The sequence below is a fragment of the Enoplosus armatus genome, chromosome 23 (genome assembly GCF_043641665.1).
Source record: "Enoplosus armatus isolate fEnoArm2 chromosome 23, fEnoArm2.hap1, whole genome shotgun sequence".
In the NCBI taxonomy this organism is placed as follows: Eukaryota; Metazoa; Chordata; class Actinopteri; order Centrarchiformes; family Enoplosidae; genus Enoplosus; species Enoplosus armatus.
This window is the reverse complement of record NC_092202.1, coordinates 13,019,715-13,039,917: the sequence shown is the minus strand read 5'-3', so window position 1 is coordinate 13,039,917 and position 20,203 is coordinate 13,019,715. Positions and strand designations below refer to the sequence as shown.

General features: G+C 43.2%; 5 protein-coding genes across 5 annotated transcripts; 1 reads left to right on the top strand and 4 right to left on the bottom strand.

Moving 5' to 3' along the window:
• Positions 1-1,439: 1,439 nt before the first annotated feature.
• Positions 1,440-3,328, bottom strand: LOC139306300 (polymeric immunoglobulin receptor-like). The gene is made up of 6 exons (XM_070930241.1): positions 3,286-3,328; positions 2,807-3,130; positions 2,377-2,715; positions 2,176-2,287; positions 1,952-2,003; positions 1,440-1,855 (listed from the first exon to the last, which is right to left on the bottom strand). The coding sequence occupies exons 1-6, from the start codon at positions 3,326-3,328 to the stop codon at positions 1,733-1,735; spliced, it is 993 nt and encodes a 330-aa protein (XP_070786342.1). The 3' UTR covers positions 1,440-1,732.
• A 4,021-nt stretch (positions 3,329-7,349) lies between these two features.
• On the top strand, positions 7,350-8,459 carry LOC139306166 (prostaglandin D2 receptor 2-like). Its single transcript, XM_070930124.1, has one exon. The coding sequence runs from the start codon at positions 7,350-7,352 to the stop codon at positions 8,457-8,459; it is 1,110 nt and encodes a 369-aa protein (XP_070786225.1).
• Positions 8,460-9,611: 1,152 nt separating this feature from the next.
• Positions 9,612-11,751, bottom strand: LOC139306143 (G-protein coupled receptor 4). The gene is made up of 2 exons (XM_070930102.1): positions 10,957-11,751; positions 9,612-10,557 (listed from the first exon to the last, which is right to left on the bottom strand). Exons 1-2 carry the CDS (start codon positions 11,535-11,537, stop codon positions 10,134-10,136), a joined length of 1,005 nt encoding a protein of 334 aa, XP_070786203.1. The 5' UTR covers positions 11,538-11,751; the 3' UTR covers positions 9,612-10,133.
• A 2,707-nt stretch (positions 11,752-14,458) lies between these two features.
• Positions 14,459-16,015, bottom strand: ugt5g1 (UDP glucuronosyltransferase 5 family, polypeptide G1). The gene has a single exon (XM_070930028.1). It carries the CDS (start codon positions 16,013-16,015, stop codon positions 14,459-14,461), a length of 1,557 nt encoding a protein of 518 aa, XP_070786129.1.
• A 1,459-nt stretch (positions 16,016-17,474) lies between these two features.
• LOC139306068 (placenta-specific gene 8 protein-like) lies at positions 17,475-19,955 on the bottom strand. Its single transcript, XM_070930029.1, has 3 exons — positions 19,319-19,955; positions 18,493-18,676; positions 17,475-18,406 (listed from the first exon to the last, which is right to left on the bottom strand). Exons 1-3 carry the CDS (start codon positions 19,432-19,434, stop codon positions 18,188-18,190), a joined length of 519 nt encoding a protein of 172 aa, XP_070786130.1. The 5' UTR covers positions 19,435-19,955; the 3' UTR covers positions 17,475-18,187.
• Positions 19,956-20,203: the final 248 nt, after the last annotated feature.

Genomic DNA, 20,203 nt, shown 5'->3' with positions numbered 1-20,203 from the left:
ACATTTATCCAAATATATATATATATCACAAACAGGAGCATGAAGATAACCTTTAGCCAGAATAAAAAAAAAAAATTACAGAGAAGAGAAAGGCCTGGCCCCCAATAACCCTGTCATGATGCTCCTCCTCCCCCTTTTTCTATATCTGGTGTGACAGTTTCAAGCCGGCTGGATGCCTTTTTGTTTATGTGAAGTCAAATGTGTGACTTTGTGTATTGGTTGCTAACCAGGTAACGAACACATGAGTGTAAAGATATACACATGCGAATGAGAAGTGAAAGAGCAGAGGTGTTATTGTGAAGTGACTGGAAGAAACAAACAGCATCACAAAAAAACCACATAGACATCCTGTTACGGGGGAGAGCGAGGGGGGGGGGGGCTTGACCAGCGAGCAGGAACTCAGAAGTGAGGCGTTCTTTTTTTTTTTCTTTTCTTTTGAGTCAGTCGGCTGCAGGACACATCGCTGTCTTTATGAGTGTTTCAGAGAAACACTTTACACTTTATTACATAGTCCTCAATTTGTTTTGTTTTTGTTGTTTTTTTTCTGAGGGGGGGATGGGAAACAGGATAGAACATTTGTGACGGTGAAAGTGTTGCAGACACATGGTTCAGATGATTAAAGGCTGACCTTCTCACTGAGGCAACTTTGGCTGCTGAAATTCCATAATTTCGAAAAACAAATGTGTATTTTGACCAAACTCACCGGCTGAAAACCATAAAATTGAGGCAAGATTTTTATGTCAGTCGACCAACTCATCACTCTGTGGGTGGAGCAAACAGGACGCACCTCACAAGAGTCTTTGAAATGCGCGGACGCACTTCCTTAGCCTGTCTCTGTGGTGTGTTCACTTTGAATAACCTATCTGCCCGATCTTAGGCTGCGTGGTGATCACAGTAAGATGTAACTGTTGTGCGATCAGTTAAGCTAAACGCGTTGATCGCTTTAAAAAAGAGAAAAAGGAAGAGCATCATGATGGAGCACTTTGTGTGATACCTACTGTAGGTGGACTGCTGCTCCCTACTGACCAAGAGCTGAACTTCACTCAGCCTGTGAAGACAGTTCTGTAAGCGTCTGTGACGCCGGAGCTGTCCAAAAATCAGAAATAAAAAAGCCTGATGATGTCATCAGAGTTGCCTCATGGGACATGTAGGATCCAGTGCTTTTGGAGCTTAACCCACACTAGGGAGTAAAAGTTGAGATATCTCTGCCTCTGCTGTTTCAGTTTTAAATGATCTGTGTCTCGTGAGTGCGCTGACTTCGAGTGAGATGTAGAAGAGGGTACAACCACCTGAAGTCATGGTAGCAGATAAAGGTTTCCCCACTGGTTTACAGTCTTTAATACATGCGTGCAGTGTGATCCAAACAGGAAAAATTACAGGAAACTCATGCAGGTCACGTGAGGGCTTTTTAGTAATGAAAATAAGTTTACGCCTTTGAGGAATATGTATCTCCACATTGGTGGCCGGAGGTCATCATAAAGCTGACTGAGATGTAAAGAAAGAAATGATATATATTGTTCACTAAATCCACTTTTTTGAATTTTTATTTTTGCTGTTTTTATTCTAAGAATGCACTTTGCAGTTAAGCATGTGCTGGACTGAAGATTATCGAAGGTGTTAAAGGCACAAAAGTTGATCTTATTCTAATAATATATTAATAACAACTTGAATTACAGGAAAGAGAGCAGCGGTGGTTGGAGGTGGAGGCTTTGGTTCGATTAAACAGCAAAAGTCACTTCAGGTCTGTCAGTCTGACTCCAGAGTAAATCGTCTCCTCCTTTGTGCTCCTCTGTCTCCTGCTTTGCCTCTTTTTGAAGTCCAGAGCTACGTACGGCAAAGAATCGGGTTCCTCATTCTGTGGGAGATAAAAAAGCGAAATTATTATCGCCAGATGTGTCTATATACAAAAAATAATAATAGTAAAATATGTTTGGAGGATTTTTAGAGTTACCTGACTGTCAGCGGTGTATTCTTGGATGCTCGTCTGTGGGTGCAGCCCTATAATAAAGCATCCGATTTTATTTTCTTGTATTGTCATTAAAGTGTATTCATGAAAAAAATCTATAAACCCCCCCCCCCAGATTCTACTTCTTTAGGAGAAAGTACTTCCAAGACAGACAGACTTCTTCTCTGGTAAAACATTAGTTAATTGTACCTCCAGGATGAAGATGCTTTCTCCTGGCCATCTTGCAGAGGATACTGATGAGGATGACGTTCAATATAACAGACGCAAGCAGAGCTGCAACCACGCCGGGCATCAGAACAGGGAAAATGTCGTCCTTTTTCTCTGTGAAAACATGAAAAGCAATGTAGACTAAACACACAAAAAAAGCTTCAATTTAGATTTTTCTTTTTTTTAGAATATATGTTGCTCACCTCCAACGTCCAATCTTGTTCCTTTCCCAAAGAGCACCTCTCCGCACGAAGCCACGGCACAGTAGTACGTCCCAGCATCCGACAGGCTCACGTTCCTCTTCGGTAAACTGTACACACAGCTCTGTGCAGGAGAGTCTGGCTCAAGACTCTGCACACACTCCCTGCTGCTGTGTGTGTGGATGTACATGATTCCCAAGTCTCTTGAATGTGTTTTGAACCAGTAAACACTGTGTGCTCCGTCGCTGGTTCCAGTGTGCAGTGAGCAGTTCAGAGTTACAGAGGCTCCCGGCTTCACAGAGTCGGATAGCGGCTGCTGGAGGAAAGGCCTGCGACTGGACTCTGAAAAACAGACATTTTAGAAAGGCTCACGAAACGGAAAATCCGTCGCAATAACAAAAAGAAACTGTCCAAAAAACAAAAGGCCAAATACCTTTTAAAAACAAAAATGTTCCATTGTCAAATTCAGTGACCGTGATCTTGGTTTGTCCACAGTAGTACATGGCTGAATCCAAGTCCTGGACATTAGAAATGTTCAGATGGTAGAACCCTTCTCCCGTATGAACTGAAAATCGTGCGTTGCCTTTGAACTGGTTGTGGAAGCTGTTGGAGTTGGGCAGATGCTTGTAGAAAGAGGACATTATTTGAGGTTGCTCCCCTGCAACCTGTTTGTACCAACACAGGTGTTTGGCACTGGAGGCATAGAAACATGGTAGAGTCACGTTGTGCCCGGGGTTAGTGTAGAGCAGAGCGCCATCTGGAACACAGATGGAGAGCAATGAAAGACCACTGAATGCAAATATCGCTTTACACATTTCAAAAGTTTCCAAAAAATCTCCTCTCAGCCCCAGCAAGATTTACAATACCCATAATTCATTTTCAGCCCGAAAAACATTGTATGCAGTGACTTACAGGCTCTGAAGAGAGGAACCAAGAGCACGTAAACCTTTAGCATCCTGCACTCTCCGGTGTCTCTTCCAGTGTGATGGCGGTTTCAGTAAAGGGGTCAAAGACAAAAGCTGCACCTTCAACGGAAAAATGCCTCTACATAATGCAGGTGCTGCAGATTTGTGGGTGTCAACACTTGCACAAAAAGGAAGTGACAAGCTCTGATTTGATCATTTGTCTCACTTTGATACAGATACACTTCATACAGATTTTGCATTAAGGTAGAACCATTTCCTACAGTCCAAACAACACATTTCTGGCTTGGTTTTCCAGCAGCTATTATAATTTTACTGTTGACCCTTGGTAACCCCAGATCTTTCTAGGCTGTTTGGATACACTTTTTGTGGTTGAGATGTGCTTTATGGACATATAAAGTACGCCAGGCTTGCTTGACCCTGCATCCTTTTCTTGCGTGCAAATGATGCTTCACATGACTGCTCTTTATTCTTTATTCGAACATTACACTAATTGGCATGGGGGGCAATTTCACATTTGCTAAACAGTGATTATATATTATATTGTTTTACTCTCTTTTTTCCCGAAGGACAAAATGTTTTCACTGAACTGTGAGAAAAAGAATTGCAAGTTTCGATGTTACAAAAAACAACAGAGGGATGGTGTAAGTAGCATGCACAGACACAGAGTGCACCCTGTTCTCTCTCTCTCTCTCTCTCTCTCTCTCTCTCTCTCTCTCGCACACACACACACACACACACACACACACACACACACACACACACCCAAAATACTCTGTGTCATGTAGTTTTGAAAAATACTATATGATAAAAGTTGTGGTGACATGATACAGATTATGTATTATGTAGATTAGAAGAAGAGAGAGTCATTACAAAAGGCGTAGGCACACAGCTTCCCTTGCAAAGAGGAGGTTTGAGAATATTATGTTTTTCAGCGCCCCAGAGGACCAGCAGGTGTCACTGTAAACCTGGAACACAACACAACCAAACCTTCGGACTTGCTCACAGAGGGTAAAAAGACAAACATGGGCCCGTATTTCTCAGCATTTGTACAATTTGTGCAAAACACTGATTGGAGTATGTTTTCATGTGTTTTGCACTTTGGGACAGCCTCACTCATGCGCGTGTGTTTGGTAACTTCCGCTTTGCTTGCTTTCTCTTTTGCTGAGGTCTTCGTTATTGGTATTTCAAAAAGTTCAGTTTCCTTCTCTTCCACTCTAATGCAGATATTTCATATCAATACAAACTCTCGTAATAGCAACATTAACATCAATAGACTATTGTCAATAGTTAGTAAGCTGTGCTTTATTGTAATCAGGAAGTCTGAGATCATTATCTCTTGTACAGGAGAGAACACAGAGCAGTCATCACGCGCACACAAACACTTGACGCTAACACTTTTTTTTTATAGTTCATGCCAGTAGTGAGGTATATACAGTAGTACCAGACACCAGTCCTGCCTAGTTGAGAGTTATGAGGAACTTTTAAAGACACAACTTAAGCACTTCTTACGTTGACATCCCAATGACACAATAGGAAATAAAGCGAGGTCAGACCACCTTCTGACTTGTTTTTTTACACATGTTAATTGTATGACTTTTGTGATAGTATTAGTAGTAGTAGGTAGTATTAGTAGTTTGAAGTAGGAGTATAATATTTGTGGGAGAAAGATCATTTTAATGGTGTAGAGACTAGTAGAGACTGGGTCGGTGATTTCCAAAATCGAATATTTGAGTGATCTATTATGATACAGAATATTTTCTAGCACTTTTGATACCTCAGTATGTGAATTTCTTTATAGATAAAGAGAGTAATAAAAAGGGTTGAACTGATATCTGCAGAGCACACAAGGTTGACTTAAACTTGATAGAAACAACTACATTGTTTATCTTCAATATATGCTGTATAGTTGCAATTGTCTGTTGTTTTCCTGTTATTTTAGCATATTCAGGTCAGTGTGTTCTGTTCATATTGGTATCCTTTGATCCTATCATACTGCTGTCATTGAAGGGATTTCAGTTGGGGTTTGGTAAAAGGTCAATGGGCACCTTTCTGATGCCAAAAAGCAACAACTTAAGAACAAAAGCTGTAATGTAAAGATTTTTTAGATCGTTTTGTGCTGCTGAAAAAAATCAACAGTCTTGGAAACAGAATGATTATGAAATGGTAACTCGCAAATATGTTTTTTGCCTTGAGAAAACGTGATCAAGTCAAAGCATAGCACGTAAAGCTCTACAAATTACAACTCTCATTTCCTCACTTCACAGTTCAGAAACCAGTAGAGCAGTAGCAAAGACTCTAAGAGGCCTTGTCAAATTAGGTTGGTTCAAAACTGAGCTGTACTTCATCAAGAGTCAAAGTTCCTTTTGAGGTTTGTGACTTCCTATTACTGTACTTGTACGCCCATGGTGCCAGTGCTGCATATTGTGTGATAGGGTAGCATAACATGACAGAGACCTCATCAGACCTGCCAGAAACAGAGGAACAGGTAGGTGATCTTTTTTTTTTTTTGCAAGGAGAAGTTCTGCATGTTTCCATGAGGGACACATAAGTCCTCAGGTTTCCATCCTAATCGTTGCCTCAGTGCATTTAATAGTTACAGCTCTGTGATTTCCAGTTCAAGCATTTACAGGAAAAGACACATGGTTATGCTGAGTGTCCTCAAAAAAAAAAATTTACTTCATTACTATGTGTGAAACATATTAACATGCAGAGATATTTCAATACAATGACATGTTGTGTTACATGATCGGGTCCGACAAGCATTCAAGTGACCTTGAAAATAATTTGTAGCATTGCAGAGAGGATGTGGGAAATGTAAAAGATAAGACTGCAAAGAAACACAGTGGCAGTAGAACTGCTTTGAAACTTAACAAGTCAATCGGAGTTTTACAATAAAACACAATTTTTCTCAAAATCTGCAAAGATGGATAGCTATTTGTCGGTGAATTTGCGGTTATTATACACAAGTGTTACGAGGTAAAATCAAGAAGAAGAACAACTTTATTAATCCCTTTTGGGAAATTCAATCTTTTCAGTCGTTTTCTTACAATGTTACTCACATTGGGCCATAATAATAAGTTGTAAAGTGATGGCATCCCTCAAGCAGTTAGGGGTTCAGGCCTTGCTCAAGGGCACCTCGGCAGTGCCAAGGATGTGAACTGGCACCTCTCCAGCAACCAGTCCATACTCCAATGAAGATGAATAGAGGATTAGACCTGGTGTCTAAGCAGTGAGTTTTAACTGTGAAGTCTGTATCCAATCCTATATTAGGCTTGTCACACTGCATATTCTTCACACTGATAACCCTGCAGACTCAGGGCTAATCCTGCTCCAGAGCTGGGCCAGCAAGCCCTAGGCTAAAGTCAGGGTTAGCTCACTTGGAATGTGCAGGGGTTGTACTAGTGTAAAAGTGTTCTTAACCTGGGGCTAACAGCTCCCTTGTTCTGGGGCTAAGTGCAGTGTGAAAAGCTTGTATGTAACTTTATTGGTGTTGTACAACTATCATAGTTTTGTTGGGGGGGGGGGGGGGGGGGTGATAAACGGATTGACCTAATGTTATTTGACAGTGTGGGTGCAGTTTGTAGACTTTATACATAAGTTTATGTTTCAGGCATCCCCCTGGAAATATTAAATCCAGCACCTATGGTGGAAAACATTGACGGTCAATAGACTTTGCCACTTCCTAAACAGCCCCAGTCTATAACTGTTTTAGATATAAGCAATGGTGTTTGTGAAGCATGCAAAAATGTATTCTAGCCTAAAATCTTTAGAAGAAATGTTTGTCATGTCATGAACAGCTTTAACTGTTTTTGCAGTGAACTATACCGTTATTGAAGGAGAAAACATAGCTAAAACTTCCATTATAACCTCTAAGCCCTGACTTTTTTTCAATTTTAAAATGCTCTTGCTTTTCAAAACAGATAAAATCATGTTCATACATGCATGAACATACATGTTCTAATCTCTGTTGTAGATCTCAGCGGTGTGCAGCGAAAGCCTAAGTTAAAGGACGTCAGCTCAGTACGACATCGAGACGTTTTCCCTCTCGAGATGGTGGATATCAGCAGTAGCCCATCAAACCAAACAGCCAAGATGAGTTCTCTGAGTGTTTTTACCATTTCCCTCCATGGCTTGGTCTCTTCCATTGGCATCGTAGAAAACCTCCTCATCCTTGGAGTAGTGGGCTTCCACGTCCGCCGCTCTGTAATCAGCATCTGGATCCTGAATCTCGCAGCCTCTGACCTGCTGGCCACCGCTTCCCTGCCCTTCTTCACCCTCTACATGGCCCGCGGCCACACCTGGACGTTGGGCACAACCTTTTGCCGCATCCACTCCTCCATCTTCTTTCTCAACATGTTTGTCAGTGGCTTCCTGCTGGCGGCCATTTCTATGGACCGCTGCCTGGTGGTGCTGAGGCCCGTCTGGGCCCAGAACTACAGAAACGTCCGACTAGTGAGGAAAATATGTGGGCTGATTTGGGCCTTGGCTGTGGTCTGCACTATCCCCTTCTACATATTCCGTGACACCATTCGCCAACCTAACGGCAAGATCCTGTGTTACTACAATTATACTCGATTCCCCCCTGCTGAAGCCTTTGACCTGGTATCTTTAGGAAATCAGCGCAAGATGGTCTTGGCCTTCATGAAGCTCTTTCTAGCCTTCTTGATCCCTCTACTAATCATCATCCTCAGCTATGCTGCCGTGAATGTCAGCTTGGCGCGCAGAGGCTGCCGACGCTCTTTCCGCTTTGTTCGGCTCGTAGTGGCCGTGGTGGTGAGCTTTGTACTCTGCTGGGCTCCGTACCACGTATTCATCATTATAGAGGCGATGGCCCCCAGTAAGCATGCTGCGAAGAGTTTTGCAAGCAGGGCCCTCCCAATTGCAGCAACCATCGGCTTCCTTAACAGTGTCCTTAACCCCATTCTGTATGTGTTCAGCTGCCATGACCTGCGCAAAAAGATAAGACATTCTCTGGGTGCGGTGATGGAGAGTGTTCTGGCTGAGGATCTGGCAGAGCTGGCCCGACGCCGCAGCACCGCTCGCAGCTCTATCAGCACCACCGAGCTTGTGTTGAAGCAGAAGAATTCTATTCCAACCTTGTGTCTGAAAGCAGAGGAGCAAGAGCAGGATGAAAATCCTGCCAACGCTGCTCAGAACTGAACAAAAATGTACCGTCAATTCTTTAATAGTGGCCAGGCTTTTATTTGACTTCATCTGCACAGAGAACCAGCCTTTATTTGAAACAGGCCTACATAGGAGACAGGTCATTTGTAATTTTGCAGCTTCTACACTTTAGTATCTTGCAATGTTTTTGGTAAGAAGTCAGATGTTTGAATTTAAAACCCATTCAGCAGCTCTGAAACTGATGGCTGAAGACAGATTTCAATTCCAATGTGCTGTAAATAAACGTAAATGATACTTTTTTGACTTAAAAAGTAAATGAATTATGAGGAAACCCTGGAAAAAGGGGGTGTAAACTATTAAGGAGGCAGGGCCCACTGGTCGCAGGTCTGGTATCTTTCTTACAAGCTGAATTGGCATAATCCCTTCTGGCACTGATAGGCTTTTAATATGAAACGCTGGAAGGAAGTATTACATTTCATTGATGGTAACGGCAGAGTAGAATCCATTGGGCCATGGAAATGTACATTTTGCTAAATGTATCATGTTAGCTTTTAGAGCACAAGTCTCTCCATCCCTCCTCAATATTTTCTATCTGGTCTTTACTAGCGACAGGGCTTTATTTGTTTGCACTGGCCACGCCCCCTGCCGGCCACGCCCCCAGCTATACAGTGCGTGTGGTGAACGCTCACACTGGTCCTGTGCTTGTACTTCAGATTAGTGACAACTGCTGGAACAAAACAAACTAAAAACATACAGCATCCGGTGTGGTTTTCTCATTTTTACTTGGACTTTGATTGATGTGTATATTTTGTTGAATGACTCATACAACATATTGCTTCTCTATAGTTTATCGCTTTGTAAAAACTATGAAGATAGTTGCGGTCTCTGTCACAAGATGTTATCAGTAGCTGTAGGTTTTTTTTTGGAGAGACAGTATGCTCTCGCTATTCTCCCATTAAGCTTATAATAGAGAAAAGGTGCCTTACATGTTGTAAAGCATATCTGCTTCATTGTCCATGTAATGTCTGTACTTTTTACCACTGTGACATTTCCAAACATCAATAAACAAAAAGGAATGCGCTCTGGTGTTGCAGTTTGACACTTGCCCTGCAGTTGCACAACCACAGTCATGCTTGTGTTTTACGAAGCGATGCACACCAACGTTAATGACTGACAGCAAACAAGCGATTAAACATCAATCTTTAATCGTTGTAAACATAACAGTAAAAAAAAAAAAATAATAATAGTTTGATTGTGTCCACAATGGTTGGTTTCCATACACTAGTCAGACTCTTCAAAAACAAACAAATCTGGTAAATAGATGAATCAGATTAATTGCATTTCATTTGGTTGTGTATGTCCAGTTTGAGGCTACAATGGGTATGGATATGAATATCACAAAAGAGTGGATTTTTGACAAACATGAAACAGTGGATTTCCGTATTTTGTGCTAAATGATATAGCGTTGAGCTCATGTAAGGAACTGCTGAAGTCTTTGCACCTTAAGATCTATGTGCTACACACAAATGATTCTATTTTTATGATGCTATTTTCTCAAACAGTACTTAGGTACTTGGAGCGTCATGAGGAACTAAAAACTGCACCATTCTTTTAGCTCAGGATGTTGAAATACTCTGAGGCAAAGTAATTGAACCTCACAGTGCACAGAAACAGTACACGTGCATTTCCACTGGGTGGCACAATTTCTAGTTATATTGCCAGGAGATTATTATGTGCAGTGTCACTCTCCCTCTGGTTGTCTGGGTGAGCTCGTGTGCTGAGGGTGATCTTTTTGCGGGTGTTTTGGCCCCTTCCCAAACAGGGCAGGGACCTTTGCAGCTCTAGCCGAGCGTCGGGGCACAGGAAGATGTAGAAGAGGGGATCCAGCAGGGTGTTGAGGCTGGTCAGGCCGTAGCACAGGCGATAGATGAGGAAAATGGAACGCTCCAATCCACACGGCTCATCAGTCAGCAGCAAGGACACAAATCTGTATCCACCCACAAGGTGATAGGGTCCAAACACGACGATGAAGTTGACAGTGATCACGACTAGGATGCCCACGATTTTGTGCCGCTCGTGGTCAGAGAGGGAAGGAGATCGTCGGAGTGTCACCCCAATGTGGGCTGAAGTGTAGCTAAGGGGGGAAGCAGAGTTGCAGATGAGAACTCAGCCTGTCAGCCATCAGAATATACAAAACTGTGTAATGGAGACTTCCTTTGTTAAACTGTACAGTATCACAAGGATTTCTCTGATGTTTTGTATATTTCACTCCATGTTTTCAGTTTTAACCCTCATTTTAGTTCATGTTGCAATTGGCTTCATACGTTTTATTGCATCATTTCAACCTGAGGTTAGTAAACAGCTGATTCCTTTTTTGCTGCCCCACAAATTTGAGCACTTAAATAAGTTTTTGTGCATTGGCAAAGGTTGACTTTTTTGACCACAGAACCTTTACATGAACTGTTTTTGGAGACACAATACATGTACATGTAAGATACAGCAGCAATATCCTCATATCCTTGAGTTAACTCACCCTAATATGGCACATGGCAGCAGAAAGCCAAGAGCCACAGTGGTGATCTTGAAGTGGGCGTATCCCGGGCTGACGGGGTACTGCTCCAGACACAGCAGTCGGTCAGGGTCAAACACTGACGGCAGCAGCCCACTCAGGCAGAACAGGAAGGTGAGGGTCCAAACTGCCACACCGGACACCGCTGCCACCCTGACAGTCCTCACTCTTCGGCTGCTCAGTGGGTACACGATGGCCAGGCAGCGGTCCAGCGCTATCAGGCACAGGAACATGACGCTGGCGTAGACGTTTACGTAAAACACATAGCCCACCAGTTCACAGGTGAGCTGGCCATAGGGCCAGCGGTGTGTACCTTGGAGGTAGAGGATCCACAGTGGTAGGGTGAGCAGCTGGAGGAGGTCTGACAGCAGGAGGTTGAGGATGTAGACCAGCTGGCAGCCTCCCCCACCTGATCGGCCCAGGTGGTACAGTCCCCAGAGAGACAGCAGGTTGCTGGGGAGACCCAAAGAGAAGATCAGGCCATAGATACAAGTCAGGCCAAATATATCCGTGTCCAAGGGGAGGTTGCAGCTGTCATTGGACATGTCTCTGCTGGTCAAGCTCCTGACATGGGAAACTGGGGGTGACCTCACTCAGGCATGGACTGATACTTACAGGACGATGAGATGGTGTAGAAACACCCATTCATTCACTCAAAGCAAAAGAAAAGTCAAGAAGTCTCAGTTGTTATCAGTTTGATGCATCCACTTGTCATTTGTCCATTGTGTAATATTCATAAATACATTCTCCTGTGGAAAAGTCAGGCTCAGACTTCGTGCTGTCACTCAACCAGACTTCAAAGCATCCAGGATCCATCAGGGGGAAACAAACGCCTGCAAAAGCAGATAGCAAGAGCATTTCTCAGATGAACTAGTATCAGCAGTTGCATGAGCAGCTGAACCGTATAACTCAAACCAAGACTTTTCACTCACCTCCCGTGGCGGCGAGGCCGACTTTGTTCCACAAAAGCGTGCTGCCCGCTCTGCAGCTGGGTGACCTGTACTCAAAAAATGTTGGGAACACGGTGTCTCGACCAAGCCTTGTCTGTTCTGTGATCGTTTCCTCCACAGGAAACCCACTTCTTCAGCTTTAAAGGCAACATCCTGAGGCAGGAGAACGCCTTTCTGCCCCAGAACAAAAACATACACTCTCTCTTTCTCTCTGCCGCCGTCTCTCTTACTCTAGTAGTAGACAGGATGATTAAGGTGGACAGGGTGCCGCGAGGGGAGTAACTGATGTAGGGGGTCCACTAATGCCCCTTAGATTGTCGGTTGCTGGCCACGTGCCATTGAACACATTAACCCTCCCACTGTGCTGTTTTTAAACATGCTTTTCAACACATTTGAGTATTTTGTTTTTACTATGTAAGTATGCAGACTCAAAAAATAGGTTTCCTCAAGGTAAACCATCAAATTCTGTTGGGCTTGAATTTGTGTGTTAGGGTTAGGGTATATACTCAGGATAAGATAAGGGTTGGGGTTAGCAGTATTATTGTTATTGATAAGGTTACAGACAGCATGAATGCAAGTCAATGCAATGTCCTCTGAAGTGACAAAAGCAAGAAACAGTGTGTGTGTGTGTGTGTGTGTGTATCTGATTTTGCAAGAGTGAGCTGATCGACAGAAAAAATTAAAACCACAGAAAGAGAGAGCAGACAAACAGCCCTGTAGAACAAAGCACATGTATTGCAATAAAGATGCCAGATGTAGAGTTTAAATAAAAAGCAGTTTTACTGGCAACATTATCCCTAAACTGAAAATGACTTATTTCATTGATACAGCTTGTCAACAGTGGATGTGTGTAATTTACCCAGGGTGAACTTTGCTCAGGCACCACTGGGAGAAAAAAAAAAAGCACATTGCACAATTGAAATTGTTTTGGGGAAGAATGGGTATGTTGAGACAATGGGTGTTAGGCAGTATTTTTACCGCATGGTTTCAAGGGAGGAGGGTCAAATAACTCACTTTGTTTCCTTTAAAATGTCACAGATCTTTGATTTATTGAATAATCCAAGATTGTAGGTAGACAGCAAATTGCCTCCCGGTTGGAAGTGTCCCTGGAGTTGAGAGGCAGCATGATAAGTTGCTCCTGCAGAAGGCTGGCTGCACAACGCAGGGTGTTTTCTGCATTTCATCTTGGAATAGGGAGTTGTATATACCATATGCAAATAAAAAGATGGGAAGAAGCCATTGCCATGTAAGCTTCACCAGCACTGAGGTACTGGGCTATTACAACCCCAATAGGGAGCACTGGGTCAACAAGGTCAAAGCTTAAATGCTTAAGCCTGGGCGCCGCCACGGAGTTCTGCAAAATGAAAATTATACAGGAAGCCGCTAAGGTTGTGAAGCAAATACTGAAGCTCACACTACTGTCGCAACCAAGGCAGCATCATCCCTTTAACACTACATCTGGGGCCCTCTGTGGGTGGCTCTGTGGAATAAGGTCTGACTTACAGTACGTGCTCTGGGCATACCGTATATGTTGTTATGCAACCAATTCTCCGTGTCACATCATCAGCGCTTGCTCTTATCTTTCCTCTGAATCACCACCATACATTGCCCAGTCACTGAACAAAAATGTTAGTTTTCCTTTTTATTTCTTTTCTCAAAATCTGTGCAGGTGAGATAAAATTCCAAACCTGCTTATAAAAACCTTTTAGCATTGTATGGTGAAACATCTTCAGCTCTGCTACAATCTAGTGGGTAATTCCACTCTGAGCAAAGTGATTTTTCTCCTCAGTGCTTGAGCCCTCCGCTTGACCTGGTCTAAGGTTCTTTTCCCAAATTTAGCTGCTGCTTTTGGGAATTTGGGAAGCCACTGTGTACACCATTATCTCACATTTGTTTCTGGTTTGTAGCTCTGAAGTGATCTCATGATAAGACTCCAAATATGTTTGCATTCATGTAGTGTTTGAGATTTATTTCCCAGCATAGAATGATGACAAAAGCACTGTAGATCATTATTATGTACATATCCCGTTGATAATAGTAGTCTTGGTATGTTAGCACATACTGTATGTAAGACAAAATGTAATTGCAGTGTTTGTAATAATGTGCAACTATTCAGCAAATATGATTGCATAACATTTGTTAGCATTTGTTAAGTGAGAGCTCTGCAGAAGAGAGTAGATATTAAATTATATTTAGCTAAAAAAGACAATATGGTGTTCCAGTGTTTGTCTTTGCCTATGACAACTACAACTATGGAAAGTAGCTTAGAAAAGAAAATGTTATCTTTCCTAGCTTAGGAAGCTTGAAAAGAGCAGAATATGATTAAGGTTTGCGAACATGATATCAAAACAGATTGTGTCTTTTAAAGCATGTAGGACAATATGACAAGTGTATTCCCCAAAACTGGCAAATCTGGGACAACCCTTCACTTCTCTTAGCTGTTTCTCTTACATCAGTCACTAAGCGTGAGTTATGTGTTGAATCACTTACTCTGCTTTCATCTTTCTCCTGGACCTTCAGCAGCAGAGAAACCTACAGACTAAGGCTGAAACCCAAACAAAGGCTCCAGTGAGGGCCGCGAATAAAACAGCCACATCCAGGCTGAAGTAGGAGTACCAAGGCAGGCTAAAACCTGCTGACTGCAGATGGGCTGCACCTTTGTTCCTGATGACGTACTCAATCCAAAAGATGGCGGTGTCCATAGGAGACACTGGCTTGTCGTGGTGTAGCTGTGAGAGACGCTGCATGTTGTTACGGTATGAGGGAGTCTCAAGGATGTCCTTTAGAGCCTCCAGAAAGTCTTCTTTGGTGAGTGACTTAGCCTCCACCACCCGAGCTGCCCCGCGCACCTTCAGCCGGAGTAGGTTGTCAAACTGGTCAAAGAGGAGGGGCAGGCCCAGAACGGGAACGCCATGGTAAATGGCCTCATACAGGCCATTTGTGCCTCCATGGGCTACAAAAGCACGAGTCTTGGGATGTCCCAGGAGGTCGTTCTGAGGCAGCCAGCCTCGCAGCAGGGTGTTGTTCCCCAGGGACGCAGGCTTTTCACCCTCAAACCTCCATACCACCTTCTGAGGGAGCTGAGCAAAAGCAGCAGCGATGGCCTCTGTGACCTCACGAGGCAGGGCCGACACCAGCGTCCCCAGAGACATGACCACCACCCCATGCTCCCCGGAGCTCTGCATGAAGGCCTCCAGCTCTGCAGGGAGGGGACGGGCCTTTTTGCACTGGAACCCCCCGATGTAGACCACGTTGGGCATGGTGGGCCGAGGGAACTCAAAGACAAAATCCGTCCTCACCAGCCAGATATCGGCTGCATGCTCCAAAGACAGCAAGTCAGTTCCTGGAGGGAAGTGCCGCTGGAGCACGTCTGAGTAGGCAGGGTTAATGATGAAGTGCTGTTCAACAACACTATAGAGATAATGTAACAGATTCCTGGTCCTCTCCAGAAAATCCATCTGATCATGCATTTCACTTCCTGACACGGGGATATAGGAGGCAGGAGAGGGAGCTATGGTTAAATGGCCTTCCCCATTATTAATCCAGCGCACATTGAAAACCATCGGCAGCTTGAGGTACCTACCCAGAAAAATCCCTGTAGTCAGCGCAGGGTCGGTTAACATCAAGTCAAACTTGCCATCTTGCAGCTTCTTCATGAAAATGGGGTCATCTAAAACTGTAGCAGTTGCTCGAGCAAGGATCTCATGGCCCTTAGCCAACATGGATGTGATCAAGCGCTGATGGCAGAAGGTGCGGATAAAAGTCGGCCACCTGCGGCATTCCATACCATCCAGCAGCAATTTATTGTAGTAGCTCTTGTCCGACTCATCCTCCAGCGTGCGCAGGGTAATAGAAGTATAAATCGAAGAGTTTCTCGGGATGTACCAGCTCTTGGAGGAGTGCAGCACGGTGATGACGTGGCCTCTGGAGTGCAACTCCCTGAGGATCACCTCCATGTTGATCCAGTGGCTGCCATCGACTGGCACTACCAGAATCCTGCTGCCACTGCAAAAATTGGGCGTGAGCAACAGGAAGCAGAGTCCTGTCAGAAGTACAGGGATCATGCTGGACATTTCCTGGGAGAACCAACAGATAGAAATAAACTTTAAGGTATAGCTCACATGCCTCGTCTGTCTAAATTTTCTTTTTGTTTTTGTTAAATTATTCAGTTATATCCAGTGCCTCACCTTGATCTTGTATAAAAATCTAGAAGTTTTTCGCTTGAGCTCCTGAGTGAGCCAGGATACTATCTGTGTTTCCACACAGCTTAATCTTTACACACACAGGCCCTATTCCAACTGGTCAAAGTCCAGTAACTCACAAAGGTCTACACATTGTTATTAAGGGCAAACTTCAATGTTAAAAGCATGGTATAAGTGAATGTGGTAGAGTGCATATTAAATATGGATATGTAATTTGAATTAACCAGCATTTAGCATTTGTCTTCCTTCCTCCCTTTCAATCGTTTTTGTCCCTTTACGTCCACTCGTTTAAGAGAATCAATGCAAAATAGAGTTATCAGATGGACATAACTGAGTTCTGATTGGCTGTTTTTTTGCTCAGTCAATATATTGTTTGCTTTATAAAGTGTCTTAATGCAAAGCTACTCATCAGTTTATCTCCTGCTCAGCTCCTATTGCTGCTCATTTCATCTCTTATACACTCGTTCACGGGCGAGTTTGGTGCACAGACTTTATAATGTGACTGATTAGGAAAATTCAGGGGAAAAATGCAAACTTGGACACGGTCAGAGAGTGTGAGACGGGAGTGGCAGGGAATGAGGGAGGGAGGAAGCAGCAAGGTCACACAGCGGAGGGAAAATAGTCACTGTTCAACAGTCATATCAGTGAACCACAGCCTTCCCCTCCTCCTCTCTGCCTCTGTGGAGCTGTATAAACCTGAGCCAAGGAACAACAGCTCAAGGTAACAGCAGACCACAGAGACGAAGGTATGCAGCCCGTGGCTTAAGAGTTTCCAAGTAATATTAATACATGTTTACCAAAGTCCTTTAAGCTACAAGCAAAAGTGCATTGCTTTTGCTCATTGCCTTGCTTCGCAGCTTAGCAAGAGTCAACACAGTTAGCCTGAGCAGAGAGTTTGAGTTTATAACTGTGCAGATCAGGGCTTGTATGTATCATAAGTTATGAGAATTACTCCCAAGAAGAGCAATCTCAGGAGGTCTTTGCCAAAAGTAAAGAATGAGACACATTAACACGCATGTCACTCCTACTTACAGTGAAGTGTGGCAGTAACTTTTAAAAGCAGCTTTTAAGGGATCAACCAGAGAGAAGGATTTTATCTCCAGTGCCTATGTCTCCCAGTTCATTCTGTAAAAAAAAAACTTTAATATGCAATTCATAAGTATTAGCAACCATATCAATACGAAGGGAATTATAGGAAATTATAACATAACATATAATGAAAGGGAAGATTTGTATGTCCAGAAAAGAGATTGTAAAGAAAATCAAGCTTTATTTCTTGTTGTTTGTACCCCAGATGAATGCAAAAAAAAAAAAAGTTTTTGAGTCAAAAGAAATATGGTAAATTTTATTTTTTAGTTTGCAAGTATGAGTTTAAGTGAAGGATTGTTTACATTTAATTTTCACTCAAGCCTAAAAAGGTTGCTGTGAGTTTGACAAACAGGAGCCCAGTAGTGTTAAGAACTGACCAAACAGTATAAGTAGCCATTTCAACAGCTGACAAAAAAAACAAACAGGGTTCCATATTTATCATGGCCAGGAACAGCGTTGACATTTTCACTCAACAAGCAGTAGAAGGTTTCACTTGAGAAAGAAAGGTATCACAGGAACATAAAGGCGTTTTTCAGGCATTACGCTGCAGATTCAACACATTCCAAAGGCTGTATTTTTGCACTTGCCAATTACGTTTTGTCCATGTTGTCCTGGACGTTTAAAATCAGTGTCTTTCAATCAGCCTATATGTATCCACCCACTGGAATGTGTGTGCATGTTTGTCTTAGCCAGCTTAGGACAGCTCTGCAGATGTCCTACATCCTGGAGGGGATAGGATGATATTCCTGGATTAGGATAGCTGATAAAATTATTTTACATGTAATCTAAAAGTAGACCCACACATGCACCACTATGAGAAGATGGGCTACTAGAGGGTTAGTTAGGACAGATTTTCCAGACAATATGTTATACTTGGGCTAAGATGTATTGTACTTCATAGATTGCCTGATAATAAAACTCAGGCCGAAAGAAAGAACCAGGAGTCACATGACCCTAGAAGGTCTGGACAACCTGAGGAGCAGCTGTAAAAATCGGCTGAGAGGTGACGGCCGTCGGCTGGGTGGTCATCAGGTATTGCTGGGCACCCATGGACACTGGCTGGGCGGAGATGACAGTGAGCGGCCGGCTGCGTCTTTTGATCTCTCTGGCAATCTGGCACCAGGAGCAGATGTTGAGGAAGGTGGCGTGCACACAGTCAGCTGTCATATCTCCCTGAGCAAGGACACACAAAACAGAAATATAGCTGCAGCCGGGAAAAAGACAAAAAGTGAGGCATCTCTGGGTTTTTCTAAACTCACCTGGATTCCATAGCGGTGACGCACAGCAACCCTCATGGACATGGACATAGGTGGAACACATAGTGGGACAGACATCATCTGAAGGGTGCCCCACAGCAAATCCAGCAGGGGGAGACAGAAACACTCTCCAAAGTCAGAGGCGGTGGTGCAGGCAAAGCAAGGGAAACACCAGTAGGCAAAGCAACTTGGAACGAGGTTCAAAGGTTTAGCAGTAATAGCAGCTCTTATCTCGAGAGGCAGTAACGGGTCCTTTGTTGTGGGAAGGTTCAAAATAGATTTCAGATTAGAACATTCTAAACTGAGAATTTGGTCGACATATATAAAGCAAAATGCTTCTCATGACTTCTTTCCATAGGAAAAAGGCAACCAGAAGGATGCCTCCTGCCTGTCTTTGCATTTTTTAAGCAGGTCGCTGTTCATTTCCTGTGAATACTGATCACCTTTGAATCTGGTCGTGCACAGTTTTCTTCAAATTGAATCAGAAGTTTAAAGTAGGGCTGCAGTCTGGTCTTGAGATGTTTTTTTAATTATCTCAGACTTCTCAGGTCTCGGCCTCCTTTTTCAACTATTTAATCTCCAGTCATGTGTGTGCGAGCAGCCTCTCATGGAATGGAAACAAGGCCATAAAGATTACAATTTCGCTGTGACTGGGATATTTAATCGCAGCGAAATGCTTAATGTGGAAATTTCAAAAGCTGTATTTGACAGCCCTCGTCAAAGTATGGACCGATTCAAATGTCACTCTGACAACATTTGCATACGCCAGTGGAAGGAAAGCACACGGGAGGTGTCATGAAAACATCTGCCGTGCTGCAGAGAAAGAGACTTACAGACATGTATATCATCGAAGCAGCCACAGATGCTGGTGCTCCACTGGTTCGACTGGACAGCGATCATAGTTGGAGGCTGAGGCTGACTGTTGACGAACACGTTCGTTGCCATGGTGATCACTCAAATAAGGAAGGCCTGAAAATGAAAACATTTATTTCTGTTTTTTCTCATGGGAGTCTTTCTACATTCATTGCACCTTCTCAAAGTTGAACCCGAGCCCAAATATCTGAACAAAGCCCCCGCGACGCTCGCTGCTTCAGAACCTTTCCTTCCTTCAATTGTTCTGTGTCATGATATGGCTCATTTAAATCCCCATCACAGTGTTCACACCATTTACTCACATGCCCAGCATGTGCGATCACTTAATGACTGCTGTTTACTATGCACTATTGCACGTACACTGTAAAATCCTTCATCCTCCTCATCTACAAGCCTGTTGTTTTGACTACAGCATTTACTTCATTAAATTTAAACGTTAATTTGATAAACACACCTACCTGATGTTGCTGCTTCTCCGTGGACACTGGTTTGATCACACTGAGCAAAAGCTGTGCATTTAACACCTCAACCTAGGCAGATTTGCATGTGTGGTTTGCATACGATAGAGAGCACACTGAAATTTATTGTGCTATCAAGTTAGTTTCGAGTTCGTTTCTCTGCAATCAATGAGGACTCTCAAAGTCATGTTTTGAATGCAAAATGGTTGAATATGAATGATACAAAAACAGCAGTTTCAACGGACTGAAGAATTCGGGAACATAAATGTGAAGAATGTATAATAAAAAATAGTATGTATGTTTTATCACAAATACATCCACAGTACAACTCCCTCCAACTAACAATTGTAGTATATTCTAACTGTAATACAATGTCACCAGTC